This window comes from Scyliorhinus torazame, chromosome 11, assembly GCF_047496885.1.
Source record: "Scyliorhinus torazame isolate Kashiwa2021f chromosome 11, sScyTor2.1, whole genome shotgun sequence".
Classification (NCBI taxonomy): Eukaryota; Metazoa; Chordata; class Chondrichthyes; order Carcharhiniformes; family Scyliorhinidae; genus Scyliorhinus; species Scyliorhinus torazame.
In genome coordinates, this window is record NC_092717.1 from 95,836,779 (window position 1) to 95,859,790 (window position 23,012).

Below are 23,012 nucleotides of genomic sequence, written 5' to 3' on the forward strand. Positions count from 1 at the left end.
CATGGAGCAGATGGGGGGGGGGGAATGGATCCATGGAGATTTAGGCAACCGAGGGTGAAGGAGTTTTCCTTCTACTCCCACGTACATAAGGTATACTCTCGGATCGATTTCTTTGTTTTGGGTAGGGCCTTGCTGGCAGGGGTGGTGGACACGGGGTACTCGGCGATTACGATCTCGGACCATGCTCCACATTGGGTTGACCTGCAGGTTAGTACAGATAGCAGTCAGCGCCCGCAATGGAGGTTAGAAGTAGGGCTACTGGCGGACGAAGCGGTGTGCGAGAGGCTAAGGAAATGCATACAAAATTACCTGCAGGTAAATGATACAGGGGAGGTCTCAGCAGCGGTGGTCTGGGAAGCGCTGAAGGCACTGGTGAAAGGAGAGTTGATTTTGATCCGGGCTCACAGGGACAGGACGGACAGGGCAGAGACGGAACGACTGGTGAAAGAGATTCTGCAAGTCGACAGGAGGTACGCGGAGACTCCAGAGATAGGGCTTTTAAGGGAGCGCTGGAGGCTACAGGCGGAGTTCGGCTTGTTAACCACAGGGAGGGCAGTGGAACCGCTCAGAAAGGTGAGGGGGGCGATATACGAGCATGGTGAGAAGGCCAGCAGGATGCTTGCACAGCAGCTCAGAAAGAGGGAGGCAGCTAGAGAAATAGGGAAAGTTATTGACGGGGATGGGAACTTGGTTGGGGATTCGGCAGGGATGAGTAAGGCGTTTCGGGATTCTTACAGCAGGTTGTACAGGTCGGAATCCCCTGCGGGGCCCGTGGGGATGAGGCACTTCCTGGAGGGGCTGACTTTCCCGAATGTGGACGGGAAGCTGGTAGAAGGGCTGGGGGCCCCGATCGGGTTGGAAGAGATAGTGGAGGGCGTGAAGGGCATTCAGTCGGGTAAGGCCCAGGGACCGGACGGTTACCCAGCGGAGTTCTATAAAAGGTTCTCCGGGCTATTGGGACCGGTGCTGATGAAGGTGTTTACTGAGGCAAGGGAAAGGGGGGATTCTGCCCCAGATTATGTCACAGGCCACGATTTTGCTTATCGTGAAACGGGACAAGAACCAAGAGCTATGTGGGTCCTACAGGCCAATTTCCCTGTTGAACGTAGATGCCAAACTGCTGGCCAAAATTTTGTCCTCCAGGATTGAGGATTGTGTGCCGAACGTCATTGTGGAGGATTAGACGGGGTTCGTTAAGGGCAGGCAGCTGGTGGCTGATGTAAGAAGGCTGTTAAACGTGATCATAATGCCCCCACAAAGTAGGGAGGCGGAGGTAGTGGTCGCGATGGATGCGGAGAAAGCTTTTGACCGGGTTGAAAGGAATTCAGGACTGGCATATTCCTGTGAGGAAGAAGGATAAATACGGCAATTTTCGGGAACCTTGGATAACGAGAGATATTGTAGGCCTCGTCAAAAAGAAAAAGGAGGCATTTGTCAGGGCTAAAAGGCTGGGAACAGACGAAGCCTGTGTGGAATATAAGGAAAGTAGGAAGGAACTTAAGCAAGGAGTCAGGAGGGCTAGAAGGGGTCACGAAAAGTCATTGGCAAATAGGGTTAAGGAAAATCCCAAGGCTTTTTACACGTACATAAAAAGCAAGAGGGTAGCCAGGGAAAGGGTTGGCCCACTGAAGGATAGGCAAGGGAATCTATGTGTGGAGCCAGAGGAAATGGGCGAGGTACTAAATGAATACTTTGCATCAGTATTCACCAAAGAGAAGGAATTGGTAGATGTTGAGTCTGGTGAAGGGTGTGTAGATAGCCTGGGTCACATTGAGATCCAAAAAGACGAGGTGTTGGGCGTCTTAAAAAATATTAAGGTAGATAAGTCCCCAGGGCCTGATGGGATCTACCCCAGAATACTGAAGGAGGCTGGAGAGGAAATTGCTGAGGCCTTGACAGAAATCTTTGGATCCTCACTGTCTTCAGGTGATGTGCCGGAGGACTGGAGAATAGCCAATGTTGTTCCTCTGTTTAAGAAGGACAGCAAGGATAAAATATTTAGGCTTCTCGACATGCACATTGGCTTGAAAAAGATAAAGGGCAATGAAAGGACTGTGAAAAAAAATGCTTCAGAGCTTTCCACTACATTGAAGGGAAGACTGTATTTTCATCTCACAGATTTTTAATTTTATCATGCTGACAGACATTTTAAGGCTACAGATGGGAAGACTTTCACTCTCTTCTCGACATGCCGACATTTTAAAGGATTTAAAGGCTGCAGATGGGATGACCAACCAAAAGACACCCATCCCAGAAGACTCCCAACCTGAGCCCCGCAAGCCCAGCCCAAGCCCCCCCTCCCACCGACAGGATCCCCGAGGCACGCTGGAGGAAAATGTTGGGTGGGTACTCACCCCTTGCCTCCCTTCGAGTGCAAGGTGTCAGGTTGGCAGGGCCTGAAGGGGGGTCTGAGGTGGGGAGGGGGTGCCATGCCAGTGATTCGGGGGAGGAGGCTGTAACAGTATTCTGAGATCAGAGCACAGTTTAAAAATGGCACCCGATTTCTGAGAGATGGGACCGGTCAGGTTTGAACCCGCCGCTCTTCGGGCCAACATAAAGCCCGATCCTGTGAAAACCTTTTTAAGTGCCATGCTGAAGCATCGCTGCTAGCCCCATTGGGAATCACTCTGGTTTTACTGATGGAGGGAGCATTTAGTTTTTAAACAGGAGAATCGCTCCTCTAGTCTACTTCATCTCTCTTCACTGAACTCCTTCAAAGGCATGCATTATCCTTCCTGAGGTAAGGGGACACAAACTCTACACAGTACTTTTGATGTTGTCTCACCAAGGCCCCCATTCCAATAAGACTTCTCTATTCTTGAACTCCAATTCCCTTGTAATAATAATAATCTTTATTAGTGTCACAAGTAGGCTTACATTAACACTGCAATGAAGTTACTGTGAAAATCCTCTAGTCGCCAGACTCTGGCGCCTGTTCGGGTACACAGAGGGAGAATTCAGAATGTCCAATTCACCTAACAGCACGTCTTTCGGGACTTGTGGGAGGAAACCAATAAAGGATAAAATGCCATTTGCTTTCCTAACTAAGTGCTCTAGCTGCATGCTTACTTCTTGTGATTCATGTTCAAGGACACACAGATGCCGCTGACTACCAACATTTCCCAGTCTCTCACCATTTTAAACATATTCTGATTTTGTATTTTCTCTATTAACATGGATAATTTCACATTTCTCCATGTTATATTTCACCTGCCACCATGTGCCTACTTACTTAACTTGCTTACATCTCTTCACAGCTTGTCTTCCTCACCACTTACCTTCCCACCTAGCTTTGTATCATCAGAAAATTTGGATACAAATTGTAAGTAGCTGGGGCCCTATCACCGATCCTTGTACCACTCCACTAGTTACAGCCTGCCAACCTGAAAATTACCCTTTATCTCTATTCTGTTTTTTTCTGTCCATTAACCAATCTTCAATCTGTACTAATTTATTACACCTCACCCCATGAGCCCTAATTTTGCACAACAGGCCCTTGCATGGCTATTATCAAAAGGCACTGTCATGATATGCAGACATGCAGATAATGATATACAGACAGGCAGCTAATGAACACAGAGAACAGGACATGACCAATGAGCAGGCAGGATACACAGGGGTGGTATCTCACTATAAAAGGCACGAGGCACTCACACTCTGCCTCTTTCCACTGATGAACATCTACTGAGTGAGTCAGGGTGTATGTACAGTATCACACCTCCAGCACGTGGCTAAGAGCTAGTCTGGTTCAGTCAGACAGAGTAACCACACTTAGGTTAGCACAGTGTTGAACTCATGGAGAACTGTGCTAACTGTGCTACTGGTTCAATAAATCAGATTGAACTAACTTCAAGGTCTGGAGTATCTTTTGGTTAAAGCTGCATCAAGTTGCAGCCTGTGTTATGCCAGAGTACATAACACATCAGGCACCATTTGTCTTCACTAGATAACAGAGTACAAGTCATTTTTATCGGCACCAAAGATTATGCTTTTGTATACTCAGCAGAAAAGCGGCCCCCCACTTTTCAGCTTTGAAATGCTAGGAATCAGTCTCAAAGTTTTTCACCGCAGATATGTATGTTTCACTTACGTATACTGTAAGTTGTTGGATGGCATCAAGCAGATGATATGGGCTATGTTGTGAAGATGGTGTGCGACATTTAAGACATGCTCACACAGAGCAGACCGTGCGTGGCGTGGCGAGTGACAACAGACATGGGTCCTCCACCAAAACATATGAAGCTGCTTTCAACCTGCAAGTCATAATATTTGCTAACTTGTCAAATAACTGGTGCAGAGAGAGGTTTTGCTGTTAGTGAAAAACTGGTCCAAGAATACAAGAATAAGGAATCCACACCGAAAAATTTGTCCAAGACCAAATGCGGCATCAGAACAGGGATCAAGGGGTCACGTGATGTGAGCATGGGAGCGGTTGTGTTTTTGCGAGCTGCGGCTCTGCTCATCTTTTAATCCATCCTTGTGCATATCTCTTTTATGACTTTTCTTTGTTTGTATAGTTCATACTATGTCCCGAGAATTGTTGGTTGGTGTTTCTGCATGATAAAACCGAGTTAGAATGTTTAATTTGTTGCTAGTTCATGGTGGCTGGAAGGAGGTGGGATGGGGTCCTGCTTTTAGTGGTGCTGTTGTTTTTGAAGGGCCCCCGCCCTAATGGTGCAGTGCGAATCGACGGATGATGGCTGCCAACAAAGTCTCTGAAAATATCTGCTCTGAGGTACAGGTCGTCAAGGCCAATTCCAAGAATTGTGGGGTGTTTTTATGGAGGCAGTGGAGTGCACAAAGAGGTTCTTGCAATAGAGAGAGCACTGTCACTGGCTAGAGTCTACTTCCAGAAGGTCGAGTTCCTGGTACATGGCCTGTCGTCCATTCTGATGGAGTCGGGAGAGAAAGAGGGTGAAAAGGAGAGGAGTGCTGCTGAGCCTGGTCCCTAAGGTGAGGCGGTGGAGAAGTTCCCAGTGAATTTCAAGAATTTGCAGAAGTTTCCTGCAGGAGCTTTTATGCACGTCCAAAGCAATGGTTGGGCGGATGTGATGGAGTGAAGTTATGGATTGAAAATGTGTGATTATAGGCGTCCCAGTGGCCCACATAAACCTCCTCACAGACAACTCACCCAAGACCGGAATTGAACCCAGGTCCATGACATTGTGAGACAGCAGTGCTAACCACCGTGCCACCATGTCCCAAATAACTGATGTGATCAAGAATGCCTGCAAAGAAACAACACCCAAATTGCAGGATACTAGGAGATCTAATGTTCCTTGTTCAACCCATAGTTATGTGCCTCAACAAGCCATTCAAGAATCATGGTTGTACCGAATGGAATACGTGGATGATTGACAGAGAAATTCTTTTTCACCAAGAACGAAAATAAGTGCACTGTATCATTTGATATGTTGTGTGGTTTATCAACTCATTGGATGCTTTAAATGCATAAAGTGTCATCTGATCGTTCAGAAAATGTAGAACAAACTCAACGGATAAAGAGGAAGATGATTTGTTTTGGAGGGATGATTCTGAAAGCAAAAGTGCCGCATCTGATCCAGTGTGGGATTGTTGCAATGGTGCCATAGTCAAAGTGTCTCAATGAATTTTATGAACTCTTTGCATTAGATGCCAAAGATATTGAATTTGACCCTTTTAAAACGCTTTGATTGTGGTTATAAGTATATTGTGTCACGTGAGAGTACCCTTTAAGAAATGAGTGTTTAAGAAATGTAGCTGCTCATGTTACTGGAGTGATGTCAGAGTGTGGGTGGAGCTGAGCTCCACTTCTGCTTTTTTAGTTTCAGTTTGAAAAAGCTTGGATGTGTCTGTGAGCTGCACTGCTGTTGATCTCTGCCATGAAGGACTATCTCTTAATCAATTAGTGAATTCAGAAGAAGTATAAATGTTTTCAGTCTTGAACGTAAACCCTGATGTGCTCCTGCTTGGAGGTTTGTTAAGTCTTTTGGATGTTAAAAGGACGGCATACAGATTACTTAGTGTTGTATTCTTTGGGGGTTGTATTTGATTTACTGGTTGCTAAGATATTCACTGTTTGTTTTAAAACGGTTAACTTGAGTTCATAGAATAAACATTGTTTTGTTTTTAAGAACCACTGGTCCATTTTCTGCTATACCATACCTGTAGAGTGAGCCGTGTGCTCCCCATACCACAATCTATTAAAAGTTGTGGGTCAGGTGAACTCCATGATACACTTTGGGGTTCTCTAAACCCTGGCCCATAACAATTGATACAAGTAATTAATTCAATAAACTGTGCCACATTTATTTAAAATGAATTACTAGTGTTAGATTTTTGTTCTTCACATTTCAAAATGGCGGGTCACATTTTATACTTAGCAATAAGTTGACCCCTGATTTAGGAAGGATTTTTGGAAGTTTCAGAGGTTGACTTACACTTTATGATGTATGGTAGTTTATTTTAATTCACCTTTCTCACTGCATTTTTGGTTCTTTTTTTCTGAAATTTCTTTCTGCTGTCAATAAACAAGAGAGGTGGACAGTATTTCTTTAATGTCTCTGCCAATTCCCATCAATGAATCTAAGGGACCCACGTTACTTTCGCTAATCTCTTCCTTTTTACATATCTATTAAAGCACATAATATTTTATGGCTCATTAGTTTGATCTCATTTTCCTTTTTACTCCCTTTATCAATTTCATAGAATTTTTTTTTCATAGAATTTATAGTGCCGAAGGAGGTCATTCGGCCCATCGAGTCTGCACCGGCTCTTGGAAAGAGCACCCCACCCAAGGTCAACACCTCCACCCTATCCCATTAACCCAGTAACCCCACCCAACACTAAGGGCAATTTTGGACACTAAGGGCAATTTTGGACAGTAAGGGCAATTTTATCATGGCCAATCCACCTAACGTGCACATCTTTGGACTGTGGGAGGAAACCGGAGCACCCGGAGGAAACCCACGCACACACGGGGAGGATGTGCAGACTCCGCACAGACAGTGACCCAAGCCGGAATCGAACCTGGGACCCTGGAGCTGTGAAGCAATTGTGCTATCCACAATGCTACCGTGCTGCCCGAATTTCTTGGCCACCATGTTTGAATTCTCCAATCTTTCCACTGCTCAGGTTTAATACTTTTATGGGAATATTATCACCCTCTTCTTCGAATTCATTACCACCACCATATCTTCTATTTCTCATGTTGGCCACAGTTGGGCCACTTTTTCCACAGGTTTTATTTTTTGAGGGAATGTACTTTAGTTGCGAATTCTGAATTATTTAAAGTTTGCTGTTGCATATCTATCCTCACATCTTTTAAGTTTTGTTTCCCAATCTACCTTTGCCAACTTGCTTTTCATATTTTCAGTTTGTTCAGATTTAAGACCCTAGTTTCATGCTTAGCTCAGTTGGCTGGGCAGCTGGTTTCTGATTCAGAGTGAGACCAGCAGCGAGGGTTCAATTCCTGTACCAGTTGAGGTTATTCGTGAAGACTCGTCTTTTCATCCTTGCCCCTCACCTGGGATCTTTTAGATCAAGTATTATGCACCTTTTTAAATGTTTGATCACAACGATTTAATCAGGGGCATTTCTTCACTGAAGCTATCAATTACATCATCCTCAGGTTAAATCACCACCAGTCGGCTCTCCCCCTCAAAAGGGGAAAGCAGCCTGTGGTCATCCACGACTATGGTAACTTTATTAATCATTCCTATCTTATTGCATAATACTTGATCTAAAAGATCTTGCTGCAGGTTCTGTATTTGATTCTGTGTCATTCTGATCTAGAAAACTATCTTGAATACATTCTGTGAACTTTTCCTCTGTTGTATTTCTACTAAAAAGGGTTGCTCATTCTATATAAAGATAGCTGTATTACCCTTGCTTTCCTTATTTCTTTCATGAGGTGCAGGCATTTGTTTCCCACCCCTAATTTCCCTTGAATTGAATGACTTGCAAGGCCATTTCAAAGGGCAGTTAAGATTTCCTTCCCGCGGGCAGCATGGTGGCGTAGTGGTTAGCACTGCTGTCTCACGGCACCGAGGTCCCAGGTTCAATCCCGGCTCTGGGTCACTGTGCATGTGGAGTTTGCACATTCTCCCCGTGTTTGCGTGGGTTTCGCCCCTTAATTGGAAAAAATGAATTGGGTACTCTAAATTTATATAAAAGAAAAAAAGGATTTCCTTCCCGCAGGAACATTAGTGAACCAAATGTGTTTTTGCAACAATCAATATTATTATCGTGGTTACCGTTACTATCTTTTTATTCACGATTTTTTTGATTGAATTCAAATTCCACCAGTTGCCGTGGTGAGATCTGAACATATCTTTCAAGAGCAATTCTTGGTCCCCTGAATTACGAGCCCAGTGACATTGCAACATTATGCTACTACCACACCCTTGATACATACACCTTTAATTTCCTGATTAATACTCCGTGTGACACTATAACAATAGGGGACTTATAAACTAGGGGACTTCCACCGGTACTTTCTGTTGCTTGCTGGCTCTCAGACCTAAGTCTGTGTAATGTCGCTAGAAGTGAATGAATTTTCCCCCTGTGAGTTGAATTCCCACTCCAGGATATAAAAGACCCCACTCAAAGAAGAAGGAGGAATTCTCTCCGTTACTAACATTCGTTCCTAACCGCAAAAAGCATTCTTCGTCTCCATGTTGTTTACGTGACCGTGTGTAGGAAATTTCTTCTATGCTTGTCCATATAAGAGTAAATCTACTTCAGAAAATGGTACTTTGTGTGCAAACTGCTTTGGGATGTTCTGATCAACATGGCATAAGTTACTAAAGTTAATATAAATCCTTTTATTTATGTATGGTGATGGGTTTCTGTGCATGCAAACAAAGGAGTAAATCAATCAAATCAATTGTGCCTTGCCTCATCCATTGGGGAGTGGGATGGGATGTTCACTTTGAATGATGGGCACTGGTAACAGTACATGCCAACCGCTGGTTCATTAAAGTACATACTGTAGGCCACAAATTCCTATTAATGGGAAGTTGAAGGGTGACTAATAATTTCCAAACCTTGAGGGGTTAAAGTGGCTGGTAAAAAGGATCTCATATGAACAGTTGCAATGTAGCAGAAGATATCCACTTACAGATGTGATAGAACTACTTACTCTTGATCTTGCAGAAGACCTCGGAGTTGATTGAGCAGTACCTGCTGATTGGCAGAATGACTCTGTAATGCCTATTCAACAGAAGGTAGCATGCATTTAATTTTCAGATGACCACAGTTTATCAAGTGCTATGCGTTGGAGGGGAAACAAAGTCACTAGTTACAGAATTTCAGTTATGTTTATTTCTCAAATAACAAGTTTTGTTCAAGCACTTAATAAAAATGGAATTTCCTGAACAACCTATGTCTTACAACTGGAAGAGGTTAAGCAACAACTCTGTTTTTCCAAGTTAAAAATAAGAATACATGAGTTACAATAACTCACGCAGCCTTGGATAATGATTGAACATATTATGAGAAATGCACATAGATTAACAAAGATTAGTATTGCAAGCCAGTTGCAAGTATCACTGTACATAAGGGAAGTGCACAATGAAAATAGGGTTTATTTCGCATACCCGTATTTGTTCTGTATCGTTTTTCTTTTCTTCTAACTCAGCTCTCAGTTTCTTCAATTCTTGACTCAGAACTTCAATGGTTTCCTGTAAATAGCTGTGAAACAATATTCTGACTTTGAGACTGTCACCTTTTTAAATGTTTGATCACAACGATTTAATCAGGGGCATTTCTTCACTGAAGCTATCAATTACACCATCCTCAATCTCTCTACCTTTTGATTGATGAATGAACCATTCGGCCTAAATGCCATCTGAATTACCAAAAAATTCCTATCATTATTATTTCTTTATAAGAATAACATTAATTTACAAAAGAGAAATTAGCCAGTCTCATTACTGTTGGGCACCCACAATACAAAAGGACAAACCATTTCAGGGAAATTCCACAGTAAACTGCAGAACGTAACCACATATTTTGAACACTAAATGAAATATTGAGATGATCATGCACAGACTGAGTGGGTTGTTTAGAACGTTTGAGAGAGGAATTTAGTGTAGAGTGGGGAGGTGCCTTATTTTGCCTTTAACATGTAAGCTTCAGGTAGTAAGTATTCAACATTTGTTCAGTTCTTAACACATTGTCCAAGTTAATGTGCACAAAAAGCACAGAGAAAAGATATTGGATGAGATTCTCGTGCCTCCCAGCAACGTGTTTCTCGGCAGTGGGAGACAGTTCGCTGTTGGCCAGTGGCGCAATCTTCTGGTCCCGCTGCTGTTAATGGGATTTTCCATTGAATCCACCCCATGCCTCCGGGAAACTAGCGGTGGGGGGGTGCCGTTTGCAGGACTGGAAAATCCCGTCAGCATGAATAGCCAAAGATCTTACCATTGAGTCAGACAAAAAGGCACTTACCTATAAATAAATTCAGACTAAGTCCTGATACAGACTAAGGCCAGAAACTCGGGGTGGGATTCTCCGATCCAGCGGCTACGTGTTGACACCGTCGTAAAACCCGGAGAGTTTTACGACGGCGTGAACGGGCCGCTGTCAGTAGCGATTCTGGTCAGTAGCGATTCTGGTCCGCAAAAGGGGCCAGCACGGGCTTAGCGAGAAGCGGAGTGGGAGCGGCCCCAGACCGGCGGCGGATAGGCGTGACACGTCAATGATGCTGGAACGCGTCGCTAAAGGTGCGCGAGCGGCGCGGAGTCCCGAGACCCACAAGATGGCCACCGCCCGCCGTGCCGCCTCGAGGTTCAGGGACCATGACCTCGATACAATGCTGGATGCGGTCGAGAAGAGGAGGATGATCCTGTGCCCCAGACGTGGACACCACCACCCGCGCAGCACCGTCTGGCATATGTGGAGGGAGGTAGGCAATGCCGTCAGCGCCATAGGGCACACCCCACGTACTGGCGACCAGTGCCGGAAGAAGATGCACGACCTCACGAGGGCATGCAGAGTGAGTACACAGTGACGTGCCTCTGGCACCACCCCTGCATACCACCCACATATGTGAAAGGCGCCCCCCCCCCCCAGGGGGATGGCGCAACCCCATACCCACCCGTGCCAGGCGATTTGGCCGGGTGCCCTGTGCTGCTATGCCATCATATACCCAACATCTGTGCTGCCTGCGTCGGACCGCCTAACACTGATGTTTGTTTCCCCACCGCACCACCCACCCCAGGAGAAGACTGCCCACAACCACAGGGAGCGGGAGAGAACCGGAGGGCATCCACCTGTACTGCACCCGCTCACCGTCCATGAGCTGAGGGCATTGAACCTTGTCGGCAGAGCCGAGGACCGGGATGTTGCCGGCCGTCAGGTCGGAGGTGAACATGCAAGTGAGACTCCCCAGCCTGACTCCCCCCACCCCCCTCACCTCATCCCCCTCATGCCCCACTGCACTCCCCTCACCCCATGCCCCACTGCACCCCCTCACCCCATGCCCCACTGCGGCCCCCTCCCGTCGGCCGCCTGTCTAATGATACGTGCTGTCTTGTGTCTTACAGGACCAGCCGCCGGCAGTCCGGCCCGTCTGGCGTTCCACGCCCACGGCCAGTGCCAGGCCCAGTGGCCCCCAGGGACGCAGGCCACGGCGGGTAGACCAGACGCCATGGAAGCCCGTCCACTGACACGGAGATTCAGGAGACAGAGACACAGAGGACGGACACCCAGGACACCGAAAGCCAGGACACGACACTGAGGACACTGACACACAGAGGACTGACACCCAGGACACTGACACACAGAGGACTTGACACCCAGGACACTGACTCACAGAGGACTGACACCCAGGACACTGACACACAGAGGACTGACACCCAGGACACTGACACACAGAGGACTTGACACCCAGGACACTGACACACAGAGGACTGACACCCAGGGCACTGACACACAGAGGACTTGACACCCAGGACACTGACTCACAGAGGACTTGACACCCAGGACACTGACACACAGAGGACTTGACACCCAGAGGACTGACATCCAAGACACTGACTCACAGAGGACTGACATCCAGGACACTGACACACAGAGGACTGACCCCAGGTCACTGACACACAGAGGACTGACACCAGTGCCAGGCCCAGTGGCCCCCAGGGACGCAGGCCACGGCGGGTAGACCAGACGCCATGGAAGCCTGTCCACTGACACGGAGATTCAGGAGACAGAGACACAGAGGACGGACACCCAGGACACCGAAAGCCAGGACACGACACTGAGGACACTGACACACAGAGGACTGACACCCAGGACACTGACACACAGAGGACTTGACACCCAGGACACTGACTCACAGAGGACTTGACACCCAGGACACTGACACACAGAGGACTTGACACCCAGGACACTGACACACAGAGGACTGACACCCAGAGGACTGACATCCAAGACACTGACTCACAGAGGACTGACATCCAGGACACTGACACACAGAGGACTGACCCCAGGTCACTGACACACAGAGGACTGACCCCAGGTCACTGACACACAGAGGACTGACCCCAGGGCACTGACTCACAGAGGACTGACCCCAGGACACTGACACACAGAGGACTTGACACCCAGGACACTGACTCACAGAGGACTTGACACCCAGGACACTGACACACAGAGGACTTGACACCCAGGACACTGACACACAGAGGACTGACACCCAGAGGACTGACATCCAAGACACTGACTCACAGAGGACTGACATCCAGGACACTGACACACAGAGGACTGACCCCAGGTCACTGACACACAGAGGACTGACCCCAGGTCACTGACACACAGAGGACTGACCCCAGGTCACTGACACACAGAGGACTGACCCCAGGTCACTGACACACAGAGGACTGACACCGAGGACACTGACTCACAGAGGACTCACATCCAGGACACTGACACACAGAGGACTGACACCCAGGACACTGACACACAGAGGACTGACACCCAGGACACTGACACACAGAGGACTGACACCCAGGACACTGACTCACAGAGGACTGACAATCAGGACACTGACACACAGATGACTGACACCCAGGACACTGACACACAGATGACTGACACCCAGGACACTGACACACAGAGGACTGACACCCAGGACACTGACACACAGATGACTGACACCCAGGACACTGACTCACAGAGGACTGACACCAGGACACTGACACACAGAGGACTGACACCCAGGACACTGACACACAGATGACTGACACCCAGGACACTGACTCACAGAGGACTGACACCAGGACACTGACACACAGAGGACTGACACCCAGGACACTGACACACAGAGGACTGACACCCAGGACACTGACTCACAGAGGACTGACACCCAGGACACTGACTCACAGAGGACTGACCCCAGGACACTGACACACAGAGGACTGACCCCAGGACACTGACTCACAGAGGAGTGACATCCAGGGCACTGACTCACAGAGGACTGACACCCAGGACACTGACACACAGAGGACTGACACCAGGACACTGACACACAGAGGACTGACACCCAGGACACTGACACACAGAGGACTGGCCCCAGGTCACTGACACACAGAGGACTGACCCCAGGACACTGACACACAGAAGACTGACCCCAGGACACTGACACACAGAGGACTTGACACCCAGGACACTGACTCACAGAGGACTTGACACCCAGGACACTGACACACAGAGGACTTGACACCCAGGACACTGACACACAGAGGACTGACATCCAGGGCACTGACTCACAGAGGACTGACACCCAGGACACTGACACACAGAGGACTGACACCAGGACACTGACACACAGAGGACTGACACCCAGGGCACTGACTCGCAGAGGACTGACATCCAGGGCACTGACTCACAGAGGACTGACACCCAGGACACTGACACACAGAGGACTGACCCCAGGACACTGACACACAGAGGACTGACCCCAGGACACTGACTCACAGAGGACTGACACCCAGGACACTGACACACAGAGGACTGACACCCAGGACACTGACTCACAGAGGACTGACCCCAGGACACTGACACACAGAGGACTGACCCCAGGACACTGACTCACAGAGGACTGACCCCAGGACACTGACTGACAGAGGACTGACCCCAGGACACTGACACACAGAGGACTGACCCCAGGACACTGACTCACAGAGGACTGACCCCAGGACACTGACTCACAGAGGACTGACCCCAGGACACTGAGTCACAGAGGACTGACATCCAGGACACTGACACACAGAGGACTGACATCCAGGACACTGACTCACAGAGGACTGACCCCAGGACACTGACACACAGAGGACTGACATCCAGGACACTGACTCACAGAGGACTGACACCCAGGACACTGACACACAGAGGACTGACATCCAGGACACTGACACACAGAGGACTGACCCCAGGTCACTGACACACAGAGGACTGACCCCAGGTCACTGACACACAGAGGACTGACCCCAGGTCACTGACACACAGAGGACTGACACCAGTGCCAGGCCCAGTGGCCCCCAGGGACGCAGGCCACGGCGGGTAGACCAGACGCCATGGAAGCCCGTCCACTGACACGGAGATTCAGGAGACAGAGACACAGAGGACGGACACCCAGGACACCGAAAGCCAGGACACGACACTGAGGACACTGACACACAGAGGACTGACACCCAGGACACTGACACACAGAGGACTTGACACCCAGGACACTGACACACAGAGGACTTGACACCCAGGAGACTGACACACAGAGGACTTGACACCCAGGACACTGACACACAGAGGACTGACACCCAGAGGACTGACATCCAAGACACTGACTCACAGAGGACTGACCCCAGGACACTGACACACAGAGGACTGACATCCAGGACACTGACACACAGAGGACTGACCCCAGGTCACTGACACACAGAGGACTGACCCCAGGTCACTGACACACAGAGGACTGACCCCAGGTCACTGACACACAGAGGACTGACCCCAGGTCACTGACACACAGAGGACTGACCCCAGGACACTGACTCACAGAGGACTGACCCCAGGACACTGACACACAGAGGACTTGACACCCAGGACACTGACTCACAGAGGACTTGACACACAGGACACTGACACACAGAGGACTTGACACCCAGGACACTGACACACAGAGGACTGACACCCAGAGGACTGACATCCAAGACACTGACTCACAGAGGACTGACATCCAGGACACTGACACACAGAGGACTGACCCCAGGTCACTGACACACAGAGGACTGACCCCAGGTCACTGACACACAGAGGACTGACCCCAGGTCACTGACACACAGAGGACTGACCCCAGGTCACTGACACACAGAGGACTGACACCGAGGACACTGACTCACAGAGGACTGACATCCAGGACACTGACACACAGAGGACTGACACCCAGGACACTGACACACAGAGGACTGACACCCAGGACACTGACACACAGAGGACTGACACCCAGGACACTGACACACAGATGACTGACACCCAGGACACTGACACACAGATGACTGACACCCAGGACACTGACACACAGATGACTGACACCTAGGACACTGACTCACAGAGGACTGACCCCAGGACACTGACACACAGAGGACTGACCCCAGGACACTGACTCACAGAGGAGTGACATCCAGGGCACTGACTCACAGAGGACTGACACCCAGGACACTGACACACAGAGGACTGACACCAGGACACTGACACACAGAGGACTGACACCCAGGACACTGACACACAGAGGACTGACACCCAGGGCACTGACTCGCAGAGGACTGACATCCAGGACACTGATTCACACAGGACTGACACCCAGGGCACTGACTCGCAGAGGACTGACATCCAGGTCACTGACACACAGAGGACTGACCCCAGGACACTGACTCACAGAGGACTGACCCCAGGACACTGACTCACAGAGGAGTGACATCCAGGGCACTGACTCACAGAGGACTGACACCCAGGACACTGACACACAGAGGACTGACACCAGGACACTGACACACAGAGGACTGACACCCAGGGCACTGACTCGCAGAGGACTGACATCCAGGGCACTGACTCACAGAGGACTGACACCCAGGACACTGACACACAGAGGACTGACCCCAGGACACTGACACACAGAGGACTGACCCCAGGACACTGACTCACAGAGGACTGACACCCAGGACACTGACTCACAGAGGACTGACCCCAGGACACTGACACACAGAGGACTGACCCCAGGACACTGACTCACAGAGGACTGACACCCAGGACACTGGCTGACAGAGGACTGACCCCAGGACACTGACACACAGAGGACTGACCCCAGGACACTGACACACAGAGGACTGACCCCAGGACACTGACTCACAGAGGACTGACCCCAGGACACTGACACACAGAGGACTGACCCCAGGACACTGAGTCACAGAGGACTGACCCCAGGACACTGACACACAGAGGACTGACCCCAGGACACTGACTCACAGAGGACTGACATCCAGGACACTGACACACAGAGGACTGACATCCAGGACACTGACTCACAGAGGACTGACCCCAGGACACTGACACACAGAGGACTGACATCCAGGACACTGACTCACAGAGGACTGACACCCAGGACACTGACACACAGAGGACTGACATCCAGGACACTGACTCACAGAGGACTGACATCCAGGACACTGACTCACAGAGGACTGACCCCAGGACACTGACACAGAGAGGACTGACCCCAGGACACTGACTCACAGAGGACTGACCCCAGGACACTGACTCACAGAGGACTGACCCCAGGACACTGACACACAGATGACTGACACCAGGACACTGACACACAGAGGACTGACCCCAGGACACTGACACACAGAGGACTGACCCCAGGACACTGACACACAGAGGACTGACCCCAGGACACTGACTCACAGAGGACTGACCCCAGGACACTGACTCACAGAGGACTGACCCCAGGACACTGACACACAGAGGACTGACCCCAGGACACTGACACACAGAGGACTGACACCCAGGACACTGACTCACAGAGGACTGACACCAGGACACTGACTCACAGAGGACTGACCTCAGGACACTGACTCACAGAGGACTGACCCCAGGACACTGACTCGCAGAGGACTGACCCCAGGACACTGACACACAGAGGACTGACCCCAGGACACTGACACACAGAGGACTGACACCCAGGACACTGACACACAGAGGACTGACCCCAGGACACTGACACACAGAGGACTGACACCAGGACACTGACACACAGAGGACTGACACCCAGGACACTGACACACAGAGGACTGACCCCAGGACACTGACTCACAGAGGACTGACCCCAGGACACTGACACACAGAGGACTGACACCCAGGACACTGACACACAGAGGACTGACCCCAGGACACTGACTCACAGAGGACTGACCCCAGGACACTGACTCACAGAGGACTGACCCCAGGACACTGACACACAGAGGACTGACCCCAGGACACTGACACACAGAGGACTGACCCCAGGACACTGACTCACAGAGGACTGACACCCAGGACACTGACTCACAGAGGACTGACCCCAGGACACTGACTCACAGAGGACTGACACCCAGGACACTGACACACAGAGGACTGACCCCAGGACACTGACACACAGAGGACTGACCCCAGGACACTGACTCACAGAGGACTGACCCCAGGACACTGACACACAGAGGACTGACCCCAGGACACTGACACACAGAGGACTGACCCCAGGACACTGACACACAGAGGACTGACCCCAGGACACTGACACACAGAGGACTGACCCCAGGACACTGACTCACAGAGGACTGATCCCAGGACACTGACACACAGAGGACTGACCCCAGGACACTGACACACAGAGGACTGACCCCAGGACACTGACTCACAGAGGACTGACCCCAGGACACTGACACACAGAGGACTGACCCCAGGACACTGACACACAGAGGACTGACCCCAGGACACTGACTCACAGAGGACTGACCCCAGGACACTGACACACAGAGGACTGACCCCAGGACACTGACACACAGAGGACTGACCCCAGGACACTGACTCACAGAGGACTGACCCCAGGACACTGACACACAGAGGACTGACCCCAGGACACTGACTCACAGAGGACTGACCCCAGGACACTGACTCACAGAGGACTGACCCCAGGACACTGACACACAGAGGACTGACCCCAGGACACTGACACACAGAGGACTGACCCCAGGACACTGACTCACAGAGGACTGACACCCAGGACACTGAGTCACAGAGGACTGACACCCAGGACACTGACTCACAGAGGACTGACCCCAGGACACTGACTCACAGAGGACTGACCCCAGGACGCTGACACACAGAGGACTGACCCCAGGACACTGACACACAGAGGACTGACCCCAGGACACTGACACACAGAGGACTGACCCCAGGACACTGACTCACAGAGGACTGACACCCAGGACACTGACGGATTTTGGTCCGCAAAAGGGGCCAGCACGGGCGCAGCGAGAGGCGGGGTCGGAGTGGCCCCAGACCGGCGGCGGATAGGCGTGACACGTCAATGACGCTGGAACGCGTCGCTAAAGGTGCGCGAGCGGCGCGGAGTGCTGACAGAGGACTGACATCCAGGACACTGACTCACAGAGGTCTGACCCCAGGACACTCACTCACAGAGGACTGACCCCAGGACACTGACTCACAGTGGACGGCAACCCAGAGGACTGACAGACCAGACAGTGACATGTACACGGGTGCGACTCAGGGCCCATCGGGCTAGGGGTCGACGCAGGAGATCCCAGACTTTGGCTCCGATGATGATCTTGACTTCTCGGCACTGCTATCTCCTCCACTGCTATCTCCTACACTCTCCACCATCGCAGAGACTATCACCTCGGTTGGGCACTTTAATGATGAGGCTTCTGGGACACTGACTGGTGCTCGCCACACCACCGTACCGGTACAGCAGGTGGAGATAGGAGCATCCGAGGGTCTGGATGGTCGGAGGGCAGCCCAGCCCCAGCAACCAGCAGCCGCCCTGACAGTTCCCGGGTTCCTTGTCTTACCAGACCCACCCATACACCCAATGGAGTTAGACACCCAGGGACTAGACAATGGGATGACAGCCTGCTTCCAGCATCTGAAGACGCAGGTGGAGGAGTCCATCTGCGTCCAGGAGCAGGGAGTGGTGCCGGTCATGGCTGCCACCCAGGCTGACACCGCGCGGGTGGCGTCCGCGGTAGAGGCAATGGGGGCAACGGTGTCGGCCATGGGTCAGGTTATGCAAGGTGTGGGGCTTCATGTGCATGCGTCATCCGTGGCCCAGGACAGGGCTGCCCTCTCACAGGCAGCCATGTCCCAGAGCCAGCTGGACATTGCAGCTGCACTCCGCAGTCTTGCCGAGTCTCAGCAGACCATGGCCCAGTCTCAGCAGGCCATTGCTGAGAGCATTGGTGGCCTTGCCCACGTGCTGGATGGCGAGCACAGGCCCAGAGGGAGGTGGTGCAGTCCCAGACGGGGATAGCCCACTCCCTGAGCTCCATCGCTGCTGACGTTCAGACTCTGGTCGATACCACAGCGGGCCTCCAGGACCAGTCATGGTCAGGATAAACGCATCATGTACACTGCCCGTGCAGGATCTTCATCTGGAGGTCGCAGACCACCTGAATGTTCATGGAGTAGGTCCCCTTCCTGTTCAGGACCTGTAAGCGCCAGGTGTCGGTGGTGCCTCGGGGCTTGTGTCCGTTCGCACCACCGCCCCATAGAGAGGCCCGGGGACCACTGGGCACCCCGAGGGATGTGGAGGGGCTGGGGCCTGTACCGGTGATTCCTGCAGTGGAGGTCCCGGAACAGCACAGCACCTCGGACTCCCTCCGTTCCGTCCCTGGTGCATTTGGTGGGGAGGGGGCAGAACAGGGTGGCACCATGCCATCCAGAACGCCCGAGGAGCAGCCTGGCCCATCCAGGTCGGGCCGCCCCAGGAAACGAGCGCCAACGGAGAGCCAAGGCGCAGGGCAGCAGTCCCAGCAGTCCGCCTCCACTCCTGCTGTACCATCTGGGGAAGCACAGAGACGTAGTGGTAGGGCCCGTAAGGCCAGGAAGTTAGACACCGAGTAAGTTGGCACGGGTGCAGGGCACAGTTTAGTTATAGGGGCTAGGGCACGTGTATATAACTTTTCTAATTAAATTCACCGTTACACCAATGCAAGCTGCCTCTGTGCTATGTCCGATGCCTGCGGGGTAGGGTAGGGGACTTAGTGCCACTGTGGTCGAGGGGTTAGGGAACTTGAGCCCCGGTGGGTGTATTGTGTGCCCGGCACCCCCCCACCGTCCACGCTACCCCGCCCCCAGCGATTCGACAGGGCCATTCGATGCAGTGTCCAGCCCGCATACAGGGATCACCCAGGTGGAGGGTGTACATGTGGCCATGACTCAGACAGTGTCTAACGATTTCGAGCTCACAGCTCATCGGCGAGCGGGTTGTCATCATCCTCCATGGCATCGAGCACACCCGCTTCCACAAGCAACCGTATGAGCCCAGCCCGTTGTGCCGCAGGTGGATGTGTAATGGAGGGGTGTAGTGCATGAGGTCATGTGGGAGGTAAGGATGGTGGGCGGTGCGCCTCATGGGTGTTGTGGGAGGTGGGAGTGCGGGACGGTGAGGTGATGCCGTACAGTGGGGTCAGTGCCCGTGCTCAGCGTGCCCCTACCACCTAGTTAGTGAAACGTGCAGCGATCAAGTGCTCGCTGGCCAAGCCGGTGACGTCGTGCAGCTTCCTGTCCATATCCAGCCCCCATGTCCCTTCGATTCCCTCCCCCACTCTCCATACTCCTCATCTGGAGAGCAGTGCCCTTCCCCGGGCACCCCCTCTGCCTCTCCTCCTTCTCCTCCAGCACATCGCCCCTCTGTTGGGCTATATTGTGGAGGACGACCCGCTCTGATGGGTACTGGAGGGCCACTCCAGAGCGGTCCAGGCACCTGAAGCGCATCTTCAGCAGCCCAAAGTAACTCTCGATAATATCCCTGGTTGCTGCATGGGCCTCATTGTAGCTGGTCTCCGCGTCAGTCTGAGGGCTCCGGACAGGCGTCATCAGCCATGACCACAACGGATAACCCTTGTCGCCCAGCAACCAGCCCCTCAGCCGGTGGGAGGGGGGGGGGGAGAGGGGCCCATACCTCGAACATGGCGGGGATGAACGATTGTGCCAGGATAAACGCATCATGTACACTGCCCGTGCAGGATCTTCATCTGGTGGTCGCAGACCACCTGAATGTTCATGGAGTAGGTCCCCTTCCTGTTCATGAACACGTTCCTGTTTTCCACTGGTGGTCGCATGCACCCCATCGATCGCCCTCTGGACCATGGGTATCCTGGCCACGGCTGCGAATCCCGCTGCCTGGGCCTTCTGGTGGGCCCTGTCAACGGGGAACTGGATGTAGCAGGCCGCGATGTCGTACAGGGCGTCAGTCACTGCACGGATGCACCGGTGCACTGATGTCTGGGAAATGCCGGACAGGTCCCCACTCGGCGACTGGAACGACCCTGTCGCGTAGATGTTTAGGGCCACCGTAACCTTGACAGCCACCGGGATAGCATGTCCTCCCCCTGTTCCACACAGGTGGCAAATATGGGCAACGGTCTCCCGGCTCATCCGGAGTCTCTTTCTGCATGCCCTGTGCGGCAGGTCCTCGAAGGACATGTGGCGCCAGTAGACACGAGGCCTCATCGACCGCCTCCGGCACCATGGCACCTCTTCCTCCACCTCCTCCTCCTCCGCTTTCTCCACCTCCTCCGCTTCCTCCTCCTCCTCCTCTCCCCCCCCCCCCATCCACATTGGTATCCTCATCCTGTGCCTCGCCCCCGTCGTTGTCCTCCTCCTCCTGCGTCTGTTGGGCGGGCGGCCCTGCAGCCTGAGCGGGTGCCACCTGACCCCCTGCAGCCTGTCCCTCTGCTGCAGCCACCGCTGCCTCAGCCTCTCTGAGCCACCTGCGCCAACGCTGCTACAGGGCTGCATGCAGGGCAGCGGCCCCATCCACGGCGGCCATCATCGCTGGCTGGTGACCAAACATTATGATCTGCAGGGAGTGGGGTAGCCAACAGGTTTAACCATGGCGCATGGCCCCCTCCACAAGGGAGGATTGGGGGGAGGGTCTCAGATAACGTTCTGAGGCCGTTGATGCGTTGTGCGACGTACTCCTAGAGAATGCCGCTGTGGTCGGGGCGGAGCATCGCAAAAGCGGTGCCGCCCCCGATTCCATCGCAAACGGGTATTCTCCGGCCGATTGCCGAACGGGATTTTGCCGTTGGCGACCGAAGAATCCCGCCCAAGATGTGAGTGTCGTTGACTGTACCAGGATTTGTTGCTCATCCCTAACTGCCCTCCATTTCAGAGGACCTTTGAGAGTCAACCACATTGCTGTGGATCTGGTGTCACCTGTAGGCCCCACCAGGTAAGGACTTTTTAAAGAGTTTTTACAACAATTGACAATGGCTTGATGGTCAGCATCTGTGGTTCACAAAGACACCTGCTGTATAAATACATAGCTAGCAGTGAAGCAGTCTCGAAACAATGTCTTGCTTTGGACTCTGGAATGGTTCTTACAGATTGGAATGATGCTAATATAACCTCACTGTTCAAAAAGGTGGGTCGAGAGAAAACCGGGAACTATAGACCAGTGAGCCTAACGTCAGTAATAGGGAAGTTGCTAGAGTCCATTCTCAAGGATTTCCTAGCACATCATTCGGAAAACAGTGGTATAATCCGGGAAAGTCAGCATGAATTTACGAAAGCGAAATTATGCTTGACATATCGATTAGAATTCTTTGAAGGTATAAGTCATAGAGTTGACCAGGGAGAACCGCTGGATGTGGTTTATTTAGACTTTCAGAAGGCTTTCAACAAGTTTTCACACAGCAGATTACCATGTAAAGTTAAAGCACATGGGATTACGGGTAGTGTCTTGAGATGGA

The 23,012-nt window shown here is 51.7% G+C and overlaps 1 protein-coding gene across 6 annotated transcripts in view; it reads right to left on the minus strand.

Moving 5' to 3' along the window:
* The window catches only part of LOC140385401 (uncharacterized), a 649,931-nt gene that overhangs the window by 53,206 nt on the left and 573,713 nt on the right, over positions 1-23,012 (minus strand). For all 6 annotated transcript variants that reach the window (XM_072467513.1, XM_072467511.1, XM_072467516.1 and 3 more), the window contains 2 exons: positions 9,579-9,672; positions 9,122-9,192 (listed from right to left, as the gene is read on the minus strand). In XM_072467513.1, the coding sequence (XP_072323614.1) occupies positions 9,122-9,192; positions 9,579-9,672 (165 nt within the window). The remainder of the gene's footprint in view (positions 1-9,121; positions 9,193-9,578; positions 9,673-23,012) is intronic.